The sequence below is a fragment of the Phascolarctos cinereus genome, unplaced genomic scaffold, assembly GCF_003287225.1.
Source record: "Phascolarctos cinereus isolate Bilbo 61053 unplaced genomic scaffold, phaCin_HiC Scaffold_3;HRSCAF=262, whole genome shotgun sequence".
NCBI lineage: Eukaryota > Metazoa > Chordata > Mammalia > Diprotodontia > Phascolarctidae > Phascolarctos > Phascolarctos cinereus.
In genome coordinates this window covers 38,385,254-38,403,624 of record NW_027555736.1, presented here as the reverse complement: position 1 = coordinate 38,403,624, position 18,371 = coordinate 38,385,254, and the positions used below count along the sequence as shown (strand labels likewise).

Genomic DNA, 18,371 nt, shown 5'->3' with positions numbered 1-18,371 from the left:
AATCCTAAGAGTCTTCCTAATTGATTTGTAGCTGAGACCTCCTCCCTCTCCCCTTCTCTCTCTGTCTCTCTCTCTTTCTCTATCTATATATATACGTATATGTAACATATATGCACAAACATATATGTGTGTATATGTATGTATATATGTATTTATGTATGCATATATAGGCTCCCTCACTAGGACATGATCTCCCTGAGGGCAGGGGCTGTGTCTTGTTTTTCTATTTGGGTCTCTAGCACTTAACAAAGTGCTCATGTACATTTTCTTGTTGATGCTATTGTCAGTTGCTTTTCAGTTGTGTCCAACTCCTCATAACCCTGTTGGGGGGATTTTCTTGGCAAAGATATTAGAGACGTTTGCCATTTCTTTCTCTAGCTCAATTCACACATGAGGAACTGAGGCAAACAGAGCTATGTGAGGCTGGATTTGAACTCATTAAGATGAGCCCTACAGGCTCAATGCTGTATTCAATGTGTCACCTAGTCACCTATTTACATAGTAAGCACTTAATAATTTTTTTCATTCACTCATGTATTCATTCATTCATTCTGCCTATTTTTCATTGACTTTGCTAAAATGTGGGTTCCTTGAGGTCATTGGCTGTTTTTTTTTTTTTTATTTTGCCTTTGTATTCCCAACAACTAGAGTAGGGTCCAGCACATAGGAGACACTAACCAAATTGAAATGAATAACATAAATCTGTGAGGTAGCATCATCATCTCTATTTTACAAATACAGAAACTGAGGCACAAAGACATTAAGTAGTGTAGCCTAGGGCCCTTAGTTAATAGGAGTCAGAGCTAGAATCTGAACTCAGCTTTTCTAACTCTACTTGAATGCTCTTCCTCTTATACTATGCCATATCCCAATGAATCACTGAATTGTAAGTTATTAAAAGGCAGGGAATTTCAAAAAATAATATTCTTTGACTGAAATTGTATCATTTAATTCTAACAATGCTGTATAGTATGGAGGACAGTGTCTGTAAGCAGTGAATGGATCATGAGTGAATGAGTAAGGAACTGAGACTTTTATAGGACCTCTTAAAGTGATGATCATTATGATGATGTTGAAAGTAGAAGAGGAGGAAGAAAAGAACAGAAGATGAAGAAAAGCAGAAGAAGAGAAGGTGAATGGCATAAAAACATAGTTATCACTAAGGTTTACAAAGCTTTTCTCTCAATATTGACCTTGAGGTGGATGCAAATTATATTATTCCCATTTTACAGATGCAGGAAATGGAAATTCCAGGAAGCCAATCCTAAAATAAAACAGAATAACAAGCTTCCTTAGAACAAATTTTCAATCATTCCCTTATGAATGATTAAAAACCAAGGAAAGAAAACAAAGAAACCTTATCCTTCCACTGTCTCAAGGCCTGATCAATTCCAAAGGGAAGAAAGATCAGTGAAAAATGAAATTGTACTTTGGTAAGAAATTCTTTGCCCTGAATGAGCAGAAAGGACAGTACAGTTACTTTTACCATCAGAACTCAGAATGGTTGTCATTGTTTGGAATTACAGTTGATGCTGCTTCTCTTAGATTTTGGTACTAGGCAAGTCAGTAGAAGTCTATCCAGTAAGGGAAGATCATTCTGAGATTCACATAATTTATGATCCTGCAACACCCATCACATTAGGTATAGATCTGAATTCCCAATCTCCCAACAGATTCCTAACTGTGTCATAATTATTCTGTATTTGGAACTGTTCTCAGATGTGGTGTCTGTGAATCAACATTTTATCTCTTTTGAGAATCCATTTTTCAAATGCACATGGACACAGTCCTGCTTTAAATTTAAGATTCCTCTGTCAGAGAGAAGTTTCTGGCAAGAATACAGCTCTACTCTGGTCATTTCTCTTTTGATAGTATCTATGGAACCTCTTATACATTTCTTTCCAATGACTTCATCTCTATTGTGCTTCTCTGTCTGATTCAACCAATTTGGTTCAAGATCTACTCTCTTGTGTTTAGTGGTTAAAGGATTCTTGTTGCTATTCTAACTGGACTCTACCAGGTACATCATTCCAAAAGGTTGTCTTCCCATGTTTCTGGGTCCTGTTCTGGAAGGGGTGGCCCTACTCTCCCACTCTCCTAGAGGAGGCATGGCCCAGCCATCCAAATAAAAAGAAGCACATCAAATTTGACAGGATAAAGTTGATGACTTAACTTCTTAAAAAACCTGATTGAGAGATGTATAAAAGCCAAGATATCTGTGAAGAACCCAAAGTCTGTATCAGTACTTATTCACATAATATTTTTTTTAATATTTAAGACATTTCCATTTGGCCCTCAGAGACACTCTCCCTAAAAAAGAGTTAGATCTTGAATAAGAAAAAGATAAGAGATAGAGACCCAGAGATGGACTCTCCTATCCTCACTTTTGTTTCAGATTTTCCCTGGATTCTTTTAAAATTCAGCTCAAATTCTCCCTTCTGCGAAAGGCCTTTTCCAGTCTCTCTCAAAGCTAGTGCCTCTTTGAGATTACCTCCATTTATACTGTATAGATTATATATGAGTATGGTTTGTTTTCATATTGTCTCACTTACTAGAACATGAACTTTTTGACAGCAAGAATCCTTTTTTTTTCCCTCTCTGCTTAAAAAAAGTGCTATTTCACTGACTGACCAATGTGAGTCAGAGGACAGGAAGTTCTGAAAATAGTCTTGCCAAGGAATCTCTAAGACTTGATAATGGGGATTTAGCCAGCTGGAATAGACTCAGCTCTAAAGCAATCTCTCTATTCCAACTATTGTGTAGTCCATACAGAAGATAATAGCAGGGGATAGTGTGCTCATTCTGGACCCCAGAGTACCTGGTTCAAATGCTGCCTCTAACACTTAAAACCTGTGTGACTTGGGGCATAATACTAACCTTCCTTGGGCTACAGTTTTCTCATCTGTAAAATGAGTGAGACTATTTGGTATCAGAGTTCAAATTCTATAAATCTATTATTCTATAACTATTACTTTCCTTGATTTGTATAATTTCATTAATTAATGCAATATAAGACTGATACATTCCAAAGCAGCCATTTTATACAACAATGCTTAATTAAGCTCATGGTCAAATCTCATGACATTTCATATGAACAAGTATTACGTTTATACAATTCATCTTTGGTCCTGAGAACAAGACTTTACTCTTATCTCCATAAAGTTTTATTTTGGAGGTTTGGCATTTACCTACACTAGATTTTTTTTTCAATTTTGTTCATCTTTTCTAATATTACTGTCCCAATATAGTGTCCTGTAAAAATGGATAAGCACGACTTTTGTGTCTTTCAAGTAAATAACAAAAATGATGAAGAAATCTTAACTTTCTCACATACCACTAGAGACCTGCTCCAGTTGAAATACATATGTGAATCAATATTCTTTGGGTAAAATTGTTCAACAAGCTAGAAATCTGCATAACTATGCCCAATTTAGGTCCCTCACACTTGCCTCAAGAACTCATTTCAAGAGAAACTTTGTTAATTCAAACTTTGCCCGACAATGCATTCATTCTGAAACATCCATAGTTATTCTTTCTGCCACTTTATAGAATTACACTGTCTTCCATAACAAAGAACTTATCCTTGAATGGTTTACATTACTGCTCTGAAAATAACTTAAAAAACATAGCTTTTGTATTCTGTCTTCAGTGTTTTCCTGAGAATCAGTTCATTCTACACTTGGGGTTCTTAATTTTTTTTTATGTCATAGATTCTTTCAGCAGTCTGGTGAAGTCTATGAACCCCTCCTCAGAATACATACATACATGCATGCATACATACATACATACATATGTATATGTACATGCACATATATATGCAAATATACACATATATTATACATGTATATACACACAGACATGCACAGACATACACACACATATACATATATATACATATATATGTATAATATACACATGCACACACACATATATTTCATAACTGAAGTTATTCCAGAATTTCAGTTAGAGGTTAGTGAAAATAACTATGTATTTTTCCCATCCAGATCCACAGAACTTTGGGGTCTGTGGACACCAAGAACATCTATTTGTTCAAGAATTTTTAGCTGTCTAGGTACTATTCTTATGGGGTTTTGCCAGTCTATTACATTTTTCTGTGTGTGTATATATATAGTGTGTTTGTGTATACATAAACACATACATATAGAATATTACTATTTTATTTGTTAACATAAAATATATTTACATATATAAATACATATGTAAGTATGTGAATGTAAGTATATAAATGTGTTTATACACATACATATATGAGTATATAAATATGTTAGCATATAAAATATTAATATTGTTTAGGTACAGTTTTTCCACAAATTTGAAAACCACATCACTATAGCCAATCTATATCTTCTGTCTTGTCCAAAAAATTCATTTCAAGAGAAAATTCATTAATTATAATTCTGATAATGTCTTCTCTCTCTCCTTTCACTGTGTTAACATCTCTCTTTGTCTCTTTGTCTCTCCGTGTTTCTCTATCTCAGTTTCTCTCTGTCTATATATATAGACACAATTTATTTTATTTTTATGTACATACAATACACACACACACACACACACACACACACACACACACACACATATATATATGTACATCTATCTACTCATTTCTATCCATAAGTTCTTAAAATTTGAGTTCATCAGAGTTCCACATTGATCTCCTTTCATATCTTCTCTTTCATCATTGGGATCATTTATTATTATATAGCCAAAATTTCCTCTTTTCAAGCTTCCAAACCACCAGAGATGTCCCTTTTTGGACCCTTTAGGTCATAAAATCACGTCTATGTTTTCATTCTTCCCTTCCCTTCCCTTCCCTTCCCTTCCCTTCCCTTCCCTTCCCTTCCCTTCCCTTCCCTTCCCTTCCCTTCCCTTCCCTTCCCTTCCCTTCCCTTCCCTTCCCACTCATATTAATTCTAATGGACATCCCTATGTACAGGATTCCTTTCCTTTGTCATGTAGAACTGCAAAATTAAATACTTAGTCACATTCTTCTAACCTTCATTTCCAAAACACCATTTGAGTATCCCGTGAGCATCAACTTTAATTCTAAAGTACCTTGCTGCTACCTTTGACGCCCTGATTCCATTCTGAGAGTCCAGACAGGCAGGGAGGTACCCTCCTTTATGTCTCCTGTTATATGATTGACAGCTCAAGTGAAATCCTGTTTGTTTCCATTCATTTCAAAGGCCTTTTATCATAGGCTGTGTCTGGGGGTAGAAGTAGATATACAGACTCCATGGAACCCTCAATAGCTCTTTTGCTGCCCTGTGCTCCCTGGAATTAAGAGGGCTAGTATGACCAGTTTAGCTCATCCCGTCCTGAGTCTCAAGCCTAGATGAAACTGGCACATCCTACAATATTCACTTGGGCAGCTCATTTTGAGTATGGAGAGCAGTCATTTTCTTATGTTGTAATTGTCCTTGTTCTCTCTTCTCACCATATCATCTCTGTCTCATTCCATCGTTTTAACATTAGAGATAGGAATTCCTCCTCCAGGTCTAACTCTAGGTGGTCCAGCTCACTCCAGCTCCCTCTTTTTGTCCATGTTGTCAACAAAAAGGATAACCGCCTTTGGGTTGTTCTTTGATTTAGGATTATTGGACAGCTTATTAACTTACCAATTAGTGAAAAGAAAAAAAAAACTATTCTTCAAGATAGCAAGGTATAAGCAACAAAGGGCATCAGATGACTTCTGTGTCCTCAACTTCCTAAAGAGAAGGGAGGACAGAGGATTTTGTTTCAGGGATTATGCTATTTGCTACTTACCTAGGTGACCTTGGACAAGTTGTTTAACCATCTTATATCTCATCTGCAAAGTGGAAATATGACTATTTGCACAATCAAATGCATAAATCAGTTACTGGTGATGGTGCCAAATACAAGGTTTATAAATCTCAAAGTGCAATGTAAATAGGAGCCATTATTATAACTCTAGCTCTGACACTTTTAATTAATGTGACTTTGGGCATGTGTCTTCATCCACATACACCCTAACCCCCAGAGCCTTGATGTTCCCTTCTGTGAAATGTGTATAATAGTTGCACCCCTCATCTCACAGGCTGGTTGGACAGGAAGCAGCCTGACTGCCTTGAAGCAATATATAAATATGAATTGTCATCATTGCCATCATTCTGCCCACAGAACCCAAGACTGAACAGAAAGTCTAAAGGACTAGAAGTTTAGACTAGAAGAAAAAAAAACTGGGGTATAAGAGGTGAGGAGAGTAAACTTTGCAAGGTTTAAAAATAAACAACAATAAGCTAGTGGAAGAGATGTTCTTTGTACCCACAGAGGACAGAATGAAAATTATACTCAAACTGCAGCAAGGGAGCTTTAGCCATAAGGAGAAATTTTCTGTTCTACCACAGATTATTAGACGATTGTGTGATTCCTACCTCATGAGGCTCTTTAGAGAAAAGCAAGCATTTTTTGGATTGTTAGGTGATCCAACTTCCTAATGTTTCTCTAGGCTGCATGAAACCATGATACAGATCTGAGGGATGAGCTAGGGCATAGCCAACCATACAATAGGTGACATTTTTACACTTTTGCTAAACTCAGACTTCCCAAATATGTAGTTCTTGCCTGCCTCAGCATCTCCTTGAAAAGCAGAAAGGAAATTAAGATAACACTGGGCTATATAGATGTGTTAACATTAGAATGAGAATGGGAGCTGTGACATTTCATGAACATTGGCAGTCCAAACATAGAACCATATTGTATAACATTTGGATGGGATTCCCCATCTTTTTTTTTCTTTCCAAGAGTCAGTGAATAAAGGGAGAAGGCAAGAAGGGAGATATAGGGAGAATGAAAAGGATGAAAAGGAAAAGGTGAACAGAAATGGAAAAAAATCTCCATCTGGAACCTCAACTAATATGAAATGGTACCCTATCAAATTAGGCAAACTGGGAACACAATAAAACATGGTCTAAACATTTTCTGACACGATAAGCAAGGCTTTTATCTCTCACTGCAGATGAGAGGAGGGCAAGGTGAATGTGAAGTCAGTAAGTCCAGCTTAGTCTCTAATCATCTTCAGAATGAGAAAATATAGGTCTCCATGATTCTTGACCCCACAGCTCATAATATTTTAAAATTAATGAGCCAATAGCTCAGTCCCAAGTAAAACCTCTGCAGGTTGCACTGAAAGGTAAAGAGAAACTGTTTTTTACACATTGAAGAAGAAAAAAAGTTGATTTAGTTAGTGGATAAAGGGCTGTAAGACATGGGTTCAAATCTGTCCCCTAACACACTCTAGCTGTTGGACCGTGGGCAAGTCATTTAAACTCTTAGTATCTAAATCAGCTCTCTAAGATGACTAATTATAGATGACTTGCTGATAGGCATCCCTAATGGGAATTGCCAGATGAAGAAGTGATCCTCATTGTCAAGTTCAATCCATCTACATGGATTCTTGATGCCATCCCCTCCTATCTTCTCCAACAGATTGTCCCTACTATCATCCTCCTTCCAACTAACAGTCAATTTCTCCTTATTTGTCTCCCTCATAGTATATATATATATATAAATTAAGAACACCTCTTACTACATCTTACTATCCCTACTAGTCATCATCCTCTCCCTTTCTTCCATTACTCAGCTAAATTACTGAAAATAGTGTCTAGATTCAGTGCCTCCATTTCTTTGGTCCAGCCACACCAATTGACTAGCTGATCCTCACACTCAACATTCTATCTACCATTTCTGTAGCACTAGGGCTGTGGCAGTTTTGTACTATGGCAAAATAATGCATAAGACTATCAATGAAGTAATTTTTTCTCTTAAAAATCCAAGGAAGTCTGCTTTAAGTTTTGTTAAATTTGTGTTATTTTAGAGTTGGCACTGGCGTGGCTATATCTATCATACCTGCAGTGCTCCCTTTACCCACCTCATCCTTAGAGAATCCCTGGCATCTTTCAAGACTCAGCTCAAAGATCACCTTTCCCAGTACCCCCATTGGCTACTGCCTCCCATTCTTAGGTAATCTTCCATATATCTGTATGTATTTTGTACATAACTACATATGTATACTTTTCCCTCTTTTTCATATCCCCAATGTTTCATAAAGTACGAGAATATGATAAGCACTTAAAAAAAAGTAAGTTAATTATTTGACGGTTTTGGATTCCCTCACCAAGCACTCCCTATAGGGATGAAATCATCAGCCTACAACTACTCTTTGAAAACAAAAACAAAACAAAACAACAGCTAATAAGACATTAATCACCTCTTAGTCATTGGATCACAGAAGATGGAGCTAGAAGGGCCTTAGGTATCATCTGGTCATTTTATGTAGGAAGATTTACTGAGACCCTTGAGGGTTAAATGCCTGGACCAATTTTACCTAACTAGTAAAGTTTATGGTAATATTTTGCCTCTCCCTCCAAGTCACTGGGCATTTGTGTTGACAGACAAACTCTATGAAGGGGAACCCTATTTCTTCTTTTCCTGTAATAAACTTCCAAGACCACAAAATAATATCCAATCCCACATTCTGAACTCATATAACATTGTATATGTCCCATGCCATTTTCACGCATTTGTGTGTGTGTGTGTGTGTGTGTGTGTGTGTGTGTGTGTGTGTGTGTGTATTACAGCTTTTTGGGTATGAGTGCAAGGACTCTTTCGTGTTGTTATTGTTCAGCTGTTTCAGTCATGTCTTAATCTTCATGATCCTTTTTGGGATTTTCTTGGCATAGATACTGGGATGGTTTGCCATTTTCTTCTCTAGCTTATTTTACAGATAAGAAAATGGAGGTAAACAGGGTTAAGTGACTTGCCCAGGGTCACACAACTAGTAAGTGTCTGAGGCTGGATTTGAATGCAGGTCTTCCCAATTCCAGACATGGCACTCTGTCCACTGTGCCACCTAGCTGCCCCTTGATATAGTAAGGACTCTAACTCATCTCTGCTTTGCATATTTTTCCCATTTTGAGCACAGTGCTTTATACATGGGCCTGCTGAATTTGATCACAGTTCAAAAGTATCCCTTGCTGGGAAAGTTTCCTTCCTGGGACGCAGGATGACCTGGAAGGAGGAGGGGCCCATTTGGTTTGGAAATAAGGGGTATCAAAGAAATAGATGGCTGGTGGAATTAAGGAATCTATTTCTCAAAGCCTGGGGGCTGGATTAGGCAGCCAGATGGCTACACTTGGTCGAGGTCAAAGTTAAGAAACTGAGAGGCTCATACTTGACTTTCCTTATTTGTAGTGCTATTTGAGAACATGCAGCAGCAAGGGGAATGAACCTTGGGAGGTTGTGTAGTTGGGTGATGAAACCAGTGGATCTAGAGTCAGAACAACTGAGTTAAATCTCTGTTCTTCATTTTATTTGACTTTCAGCAAAGCATTGTTTTATTCTGCAAAATGAGGTCAGTGGACTAGCTGATCTCTAAGGTTGCTTCCAGCTCTGAGTTCCTTCCATCTTCTTGAGGGATAAATCCAGAGAGGAAGGCTGAGACAGCAGGGACCTCAAGTACTAGGAAGAAAGCTAATCTACTGTGGTAGTGGTGGTTGTTGGTGATTGGACCAAAGACCTCACAAGGGTGGTCTTGACTTGTGAGTGAATTGGATTTACCTGAGGCAGAGCTGTGCAAAATTCTCAGCTTCACTATCTTCTTCAGAGTTATAGAAGTCCAGTGGCAAAAGTCAAAATGAAACAACTAGCAATGGTCTGGGATACCTGGATCAGATGGAGGGCTTTCAGGGAGTCAACAAAGCCATGCATGACTAAATGACTCACCTGTCTCCTTGCCAGAAGAGTCTATTTAATTTAAGTAGTGTGGGGCTATGTCTTGGCTCCTATTTTTCACAATACATATCCATGTTTATGCAAATATGTATTTATGTAAATCTCTTTATTTATACACATATGTATTATATGCAGATATGCCCATAAATGTATTCATACATGTGTATATATGTATATGCATACATGTGATTGATATACACATAGGGAAGGGGAAGGCAATTCAGCAACTTTTCGGTACTTAACTCTATGGCAGGCACCATACTGAATGCTTTTCAGTATTATCTCCTTTGATCCAATGATACAAGTTAATATTTGTAAAAGTTTTGCACAGTGCCTGGCACACAATGAGTACCTAATGAAAGATTGTCTTCATCCACCTCTTCCTCATACACAGAAATGTATAAATTCATCTGGAACCATAATTTCATTGATTTGGAGAACTCTTGTCCCTGAAGCAAGAACTCATCTGTAACTTTTCTATGAGGTCCCAGTCCTTGGGGCATGAACATACACTCTCTGCCTACTGCCAGTCCAACATGTGGAACTTTGAAAACTGGTTTTAGTCCTGATTGCTTAGAGGTTAGTATTGTTTTGTGGCAGAAAGCCTTCTGACTGGCTTTGGAACCAGAAGGCCTGATGGCTCAGGGGGCATGGAGCCATAAAAGAGTTTGCATATAAAAGGATCATTATGCTCCTCCAACTGACTTTGTGTGGTTTTTTTAATCCCTGCTGGGTGGGGGTGGCTAGGAAGTGGGGGGGGAGGGGAGCTAGATGCTTTTTCTCTGTTCCCTAGTCACCAGCCCAAGCACCTGGAGCCATGTGTGTGAGTGTGTGTTGCTGTCGTTGTTGTTGTTTTTTCCCTGATTTTAGGTTATTTGGAAGATGAGTAGCTGGAGATAGAATTGACCAGGTTGCAAACTTGCCAGCTTTGAAAGGTCAAAGGGGTCATCAGAGATCTCAGAAACTAGAGCCAGTAACCCATTTAGTCAACTGGGGTCAGTCATAGTAGTAGCTGAGTGCAGTAAGGATCCAGCCTAGTTGAATAAAGAAAGACTAATTTATAGATAAAACCATGCCTGGAAGCAGATTTGGTTTGATATCCTGAAGTGAGAAAATGACTCCTAGGGCCACAAGTCAGGAGATACCCATCTCAAAAGGATTTTCCTCTTTTTGGAAGTTTGCTCCCAAAGATTTCTCCTCTTTTTGAATGAGCACAGACTTGATAGGGAAATGATAATAATAATAATAACAATAGCAGCAGCAATGATAATAGTAATAACAGGGCAGGGTATATACAGGGGTCTTTTATTGAGAGAATTCATGTCTTTGACTTAGAACATAGACGCATACTCACTTTACGTCTTCTTAATTTACATCCCAGAGCCCTAGTACTGAACAAGGCAAGGTCTTCTCTTACCTTATTGGGTTATCCATCCGTGACACTGTGAGAAAGGCAGCAAGGTTTGCTGTATAAGATGAGCAGACAATCAGGGTGAAAAGCCACCAGCTCCCCATGACAATGCGCATGGCCATGGAGTTCGTGGGTGATTCTCCACCTGAAAGAAGCAAAAAACAGTGAAGGGCTTGGTGGCTCCCTTCCTCAATGACCATGCATGGCTCACCACCGCCTTCATTGCCATCAATCACATTAGTAATCAATCATAGGTCTTGTTACTTGTTTCTCATTTTACCCTTATCAACGGAAAAAGGACAGTCATGAATCCATGGAAGCCAATGAGAATTCAGGGATTCACTGTGAAGGCCCCAAGACACAGTCATGCTAGTATCAACTGCCAAGTAACACAAAATTTATGAAAACTTAAAGCAGACTGCCTTGGATTTTTAAAAATGATTTCATTGGTAATCTTATGCATTATTCCTCTGTGGCACAAAACCTCCAAAGGCCGCAAGCTATGATTTGGGATGTTTCCAATTTCCAATTTACATTTCATATTCAAGAAAAATGTATAAATATGATATTAACTCCCACCCATGAATCCATGTGCTTTTTCTTTTCAACCTTCAAAAAACATGATGGTATAATGTGCCATGCCATGTTTTTTATTAATATCCTGGCTTCCCTTGATGAATCTTTTTAGAATGTTCTGGAACTATTATGTTTGACTTTTAGTCAAAGGCTGCCCCTATGAGTTCAATTATTTCTCCCAGGTCCCTTAGGTGGTTGCTTAAGAAGGCTCTCAGGGGCACATTGCCTTTCTCCGGCCCACCGGGTCTCTGCTGAGGCAAGAATCAGAGCCAAAAATCATATTAGGAGCTGTGTGAATTTGTAGTTTCCAGCCAAAATTTGATAATTCCATAACATCACTGAACACTACCCAAAAAGCTCTGAAAACGCATGAGCTTTAAATGTCTCAGGAATACTTGGGCTCTGTTTGGATTCTTGCTAAATAATCTCAATGTTTTTCCCTCAACATTAATATTTTTGAATTAAGCAGAAAGTCAGCTTTTATTTTACAGCATTCTGTGTAAAATGATCCATCCAAGGTAAAATCAAATAAAAAATAAGAGGAAACCCGAACTTCCCAAGTTAATTTTAATTAAAGTGAAGAAGCAGAATGTAAAGACAGGCCTAGTATAATTTCATTCATTTCCAGACATCACTGAGATTGAAATAATTCTATGGGTCCTTAGAAATGATCAGGAGCAGGATAAATTATTTTAAAATTTTCTTTGTTTGTTTGTTTGTTTTTAAATGAGGCTTTGGGCACTTACCAAAGGTCTCCAAGGGCCATAAGGAAGGGGAAATGAACAAGGATCTACAACATACCTTGCTGTACAAAGGCTCCATAGACAATCCATATGGCACTGTGAAGGGTGGAGGATGCTGATGGACTAGACTGTGAAGAGTTCTGCAACCTGACGGCCTGTATTCTGTTCAGTACAAATATCAAGACACCAACCACAGGGATGGCTGCTGCAATGCAGGCCCAAACAGCGAAGTCAAAAGGAGCAAAGAGAGAGAAAATGTTGATTTTCTCTTCTGGCTTCTTGATGAGAATCCCCACTGAATAATCCATGTACCGTTTGCTGAAGTCTACGACACTCTCCCGCTCTGGTGTAATGGTGATGGCTGAGATTGCCATGTCTGCTCTCTGAAACATAAAGTCAACCAGTTAAATATCTTCTCTATTCCTGAAGGTTCCTGTGGTTCATGGAAAGAAAGGGGTGCTATATATATATATGTATATGTGTGTGTATGTATGCATGCTTGTATATGTGCATGTATGTATGCATACATATGCATACGTATATGTGTGTGTTATATATAGTACATATGTGTATATATCTATATTTATATGTGTGTGTATATCTATCTATCTATCTATCTATCTATCTATCTATCTATGTTATACATATGTGTTATGTAAAGGGAAGAGGCCCACAATCCATCATCAGAGCCTCCTGTGTTCCAAGATGTATTTGTTCTGTATTGTTTTGTTCACAATTTACGCCCCCCACACACTCCTATAGGTACCTGGCTTCCACTAAACCATCCTTGTTCTCCCTTTTTCCTTTGAGACCCTGGGTATACATTGTGAAACTGATGGCTATAGTTAGGGTTATGATCTGTCACTGGAACTACACAAAGGGTCAAATCCTTGACCATAATATGATTAATACGATTCTCTACTGTTCAGTCTGCCACATCCCTTATATATTGCAAATTAATCATTTCTGGGGAAAATCTCAATACCAGAGTTGCCTGTATACAAGTCAACTTGGTCTTTCTCTCACCTTTCCAACCTTCTCATTCCTTTGGAAACACTTTTTCTTTTTTTAAATAAAACCCCAGTTTTGGTTCGCAGGCTCTCAGACTTGAAAAAGACTTCAGAGGTAGGACAGCACAACCTATAAAGCAATGAAAACCCCCCTCCACAACATCTCAGATAAAATGTCACCTAGTCTTCTCTGGAGGACTTCTGCTGAGTGGAGAGCTCACTACCTCACCAGGTAGACAATAACAATCACAGTTTGGGGTATTCTCTTTGCACGGTTTCCATTTAACTCCGCTACAGGCTTATTTTTTTCCAGTATCCATTTTGTTTGCCTCTGAAAAAAACATTTACCCTTTCCTGTTTGCCTTTGATCTTCCAGTGAATCCAGAAGACCTGGATTAAGACCCTGCCTCAAATTCTTTTAGAATAGGATGGTCACCTTGGATGAATCACTTAAGCTGTGAGAATCAGTTTTCTTCATCTTTATGATGGGTATAATAATAACTGTACTAACCTATACCCCAGAGTTATTAAAAAGAAAATCCTTTGTAAATTGCAAATAGCTAGATCAATGTATATAATTATTATCTCTTTCTATAGAAGGTTAAGACCATTAAGGAAAGACAGGCCTTTCTTTCTTTCTTTCTTTCTTTCTTTCTTTCTTTCTTTCTTTCTTTCTTTCTTTCTTTCTTCCTTCCTTCCTTCCTTCCTTCCTTTCCTCCTTTCCTCCTTTCCTCCTTTCTTTCTTTCTTTCTTTCTTTCTTTCTTTCTTTCTTTCTTTCTTCTTTCTTTCTTTCTTTCTTTCTTTCTTTCTTTCTTTCTTTCTTTCTTTCTTTCTTTCTTTCTTTCTTTCTTTCTTTCCTTCTTTCTTCTTTTTTCCCCTTTCTTCCCTGAACACAGTATAGTGCTTGAGAAACATTAAGTGCTTAAAGAATGTGTGTCAAAAATGATTTGCACAAATCTGTTTGCCTTATCTGCCCCTAGGGAGCCTTCTCTCCCTTAATAAGAGCAGCAACCTTGCAGGATTGCTGTGAAGATCAAATGAGATAGCATTTGTTAAAAGTACTTAGCACAGTGCCTGGCACATAGTAGGAACTATATAAATGCTTATTCTTTTCCCTCTTCCTTGAGGACTCTAACCGTAATGAACTTTCTGTCCTATAAACTCCTTCAGTACTTACTGTCTACACCCCACAATTATATGAGTAGGCAAAGAGACTCTGAATTTTGCCAGTGGAGCACTCCCAGGCTGTGAGTTCCCTCCTACATATCACAAACTATCTATGACCATTCATGAATCATGGGATCATAGACTAAAGTTGAAAGGAATATAAGAGATCATCAAATCCAATTTCTATTTTTACAGATGGGGAAACTGAAGATCAAAGAGGTTGATTAATCTGCTCAAGGTTAGCAAAATGAAAGAACAACAATTTCAATCCTGCCTTCTGACTCCAAATCCAGTGTTCTTTCAACTATCCCATACTTCCTTCTCAGGAGTTGTCTAAGGCATCAAAAGATCAGATCACTTGTTCAGAGCTGTATAATTAATAAGTGGCAAAACGTGGGATTGAACCCAGGAGTTCCTGATTCTAAGCCCAACACTCAATCCACTAAGTAACATGGCCTCCACACCTCCATTGCACACTTTCAAGTCACACTGATTAATTTCTTACTATGACCTAGTCTTGTTCACCACTTGAGGTGTCAATGACTGAAGGTCAGAGATTCTGCTTTCTCCTGTTATCTATAGCCTCTGGCAAAGCATGCAGCCCATTGTAGGTCTTCAACACTTAGGTACTACTTAAAAAGTCATCTTGGACAGTGATAGGCCAGTCCTGTGATTCTTCTTTCCAATACAGACTTCATGAGGGAAGGAGTGAGAGAAAGGCAGGTGATAAGATTTAGTGATGGAGAATTAAGCAAAAACATGGGGATGGAACTATGGAGACTAATACACTTTAGGCTCTTTTAGAATAGGAACAGAAACAAGCTGAAATACTTAACAGCTGATGTGACCCTGGTAGTAACCCTCTAGAGTCAGTGAACTAGGTCCTTCTGTCAGATAGAGGTCAATTGTTTGTCAAAAGATAAGAAGTTGGCCTCCTCTAAGTTGCATCTCAAACCTCCAGATTTGAAGGCTCATAATGCCCTGAAATGTTTTAGGATGCTCAATCCCAGGGGCACTCAGTGCCAGAATCAATAACTCAGTTCCACCTAAGAAATGGACCGACATTCATACCAGGACTCTCTCTTCGTTATTGACTGCACTAGAATGCTTGATAAACAAGGAACTGGATAAAATACATGAGTTTTGGCAGATTAGTGCATGTACCCTTCCAAATGACACTGGTGTATTTACAAGAATTTGATAATACTGTATTTCCACTTCTAAGCAGCACTTCTTGACAACAGAAGGCATACCGAGCTACTCTGTATTTGTAGTAAGGATTTTTCAGATACAAAGTTTTCCTAAGAACAGGAAAATAAGCTCTCTTTGACACCACATCCCACCCTGGATATTATGCTATTCTACAGACTTGTCATTATGGCCTGAATCTTCTGGTCTATCCCCAAATTAAGGTACCACACAAGGAGTTATGCTTTATATAGGGATAACTCTTCTATCACTGTGCTATCATTTTTCTATTACAGCCAATATAGGATACATCTGATTTGTGTTCTTCCTTTCTGACTCAATAAGGAATAGATTACAAATGTTGTACAAAGGTCCAAAGGGCCTCGTTTCTTCACTTCAATGCTCTTTTAGCAGACCCACCTTATTGATGAGTTCCCCAATCATCCCATTCCAGGAGGTGTTATGGAGCTGGTGACCATATTTGCCATCAGGAGCTTGATAAATCTCATACTTGAATCCTAAGGCCTTGGCCAAGGCATCCAGAACATCAATGGAAAAGCCTTTATAGCGCTTGGGCTGTCCAAGTATATTCTCTGCCACCATCACAAAAGGTTCTTCCTGAGAAAAATACAATGTTTAAGCTAATATTAAAGCCACTTATTTTCAAAGAATGTAATTGAGTAGCGAGGATGTTAATGCTTGCTAGTTTGGGACTGTGGTTACATAAGATATTAAAGGAGATTGGGTTTTAATATAATTTATGAATAATTATGAAAACAATAATGATTTATTATTTTGGGAATTATGTTGGACAGACCTCTGTCCAATAGCCATATTTTTGGATCTCTAGGATATTGGTGTAGGTGAAACCCAGTCCACAAACAATGGAATAATCATCTTTTAGTTCAGATCTTTGAGGTCTGTTCATTGTTGTCCTAAACATTTACCATCTAGGAAAACATACAGTGTTAGTCATGCCTCTGAGGTTCATTCATGTAGGACTAGAAGAATATATGTGTTTGTAGAGACATTCTATGTGCCTCCTGACAGAAAAGTGATGGGCTCAAGATCCAAAAAGAAAGATAAATTTTATATGTAAGTTTAAGTTTTCTGTGACTGTTCATATTTATTATAAAGATTTTTTTTTCCTTTTTTTTTTTTCAGTGTAGGGAAAAGGCAGACAAAATGAATGTGCTAATTGATAAAAAAAAAATTTTTAAATGTTTTGTATCATCCTTGGTTTATTCACAAATAGCAGTAACAACATGTTCTTTCTTATAATCTGACCTGACAGGTTACAGTGTTCACATAAGTGCTGAGTCTTCAGACTTGATATCTGTCTATAATTTTTAGTACTTCACTTAAGAAAGCCAAATGTTTCTCATAGGATTCAAAGTATGATAACTCATACTATGATGATTTAGAGAAAGAAGCAGTCTGTATACTAGGTTGTCTTGAGAAACAGATGTCAATTATTTCATTAAGATCACATTATAGGCCAATGAGAAGGTTAGAATTAAGATCTAGGATTTGGGACTCTGAGTATTAACCATAAATGTATATGCTTTTATTTTTCATAGTGCACTGTAAACTGTTTGGTTTTATGCGTAACTATATGGAATGCTAACATTTCTCATTATTCCCTTCTCATACATTCACCAAATCTGGTGTGGTCTGTCTGGGAATGAAACTTAAGGAACTGTTTCCATTAATAGAGTGTGCTTAGATAACTGGGTGTGGGAAGAGAGAGGGGAAACATCTAGGAGGGGGAGGAAAATGCTATTATCTTCACTATTACTATCAGAATTGAAGTAAAGGCATATCCAGAAAGAGGAAATTAGAGAGTAGAAATATGTCTGATATAGCTAGTATGGAGCCAAGTTTAGAAAAAGTCCTCTAGCTCCATCATTCAAGTCTCTCCCCTCCAAGGCAACATTATTAGTTTAACAAGGGGATAGGATGTTGGAAGGGGGAAAGACATTTAGCAATAGACAGCATGGAACTTTTGATTCCTGAACATGATCCTACCAAGACAGTCACCACTTTGAGTGTCAGTCCATGGAGGTGACTGCCTGTGTGCCTCTCCTGCAGGCTGCCATTCAGACCTTTCTCTGAGTCCCAAGTCGCCAGCTGTGGAGGAGAAAAGAATGAAGACTTAACGAAAAGAATGACCATTCCCATGTTCCATTAGTCCTTGCCTCTTCCCCTTCCCAACTCAGAGCAAACCTATGTCTATCCAATTAGGCAGCGGGGACAAGCCAGAAATGACCCATAGGATTCCTCATAGGCTTACAATAGATCTGTAACTAATGGCAGTGACCATAGCTTAGCCTCAGAATGCCAAATGTAGAGGGTACTAGTGGTACCTGCGTGTGTTCAGTCATATAGAAATGGTAGCTTTTGGCTCCCAGTTAGCAAGGATAATTTGTTAAATAGAAATCTGCTGAGTGGTAGGCTACAGTGAGTGCCTCTTCGTACCACTCTGCTTAACTCCCCCTCAGCTG

At 38.1% G+C, this 18,371-nt stretch overlaps 1 protein-coding gene across 3 annotated transcripts in view; it reads right to left on the bottom strand.

Moving 5' to 3' along the window:
- GRID1 (glutamate ionotropic receptor delta type subunit 1) overlaps nt 1-18,371 on the bottom strand; it is a 1,087,219-nt gene that overhangs the window by 107,180 nt on the left and 961,668 nt on the right. For all 3 annotated transcript variants that reach the window (XM_020994606.2, XM_078150776.1, XM_078150775.1), the window contains exons 9-12: nt 17,896-17,997; nt 16,288-16,485; nt 12,560-12,884; nt 11,189-11,327 (exon numbers count right to left, since the gene is read on the bottom strand). In XM_020994606.2, the coding sequence (XP_020850265.1) occupies nt 11,189-11,327; nt 12,560-12,884; nt 16,288-16,485; nt 17,896-17,997 (764 nt within the window). The remainder of the gene's footprint in view (nt 1-11,188; nt 11,328-12,559; nt 12,885-16,287; nt 16,486-17,895; nt 17,998-18,371) is intronic.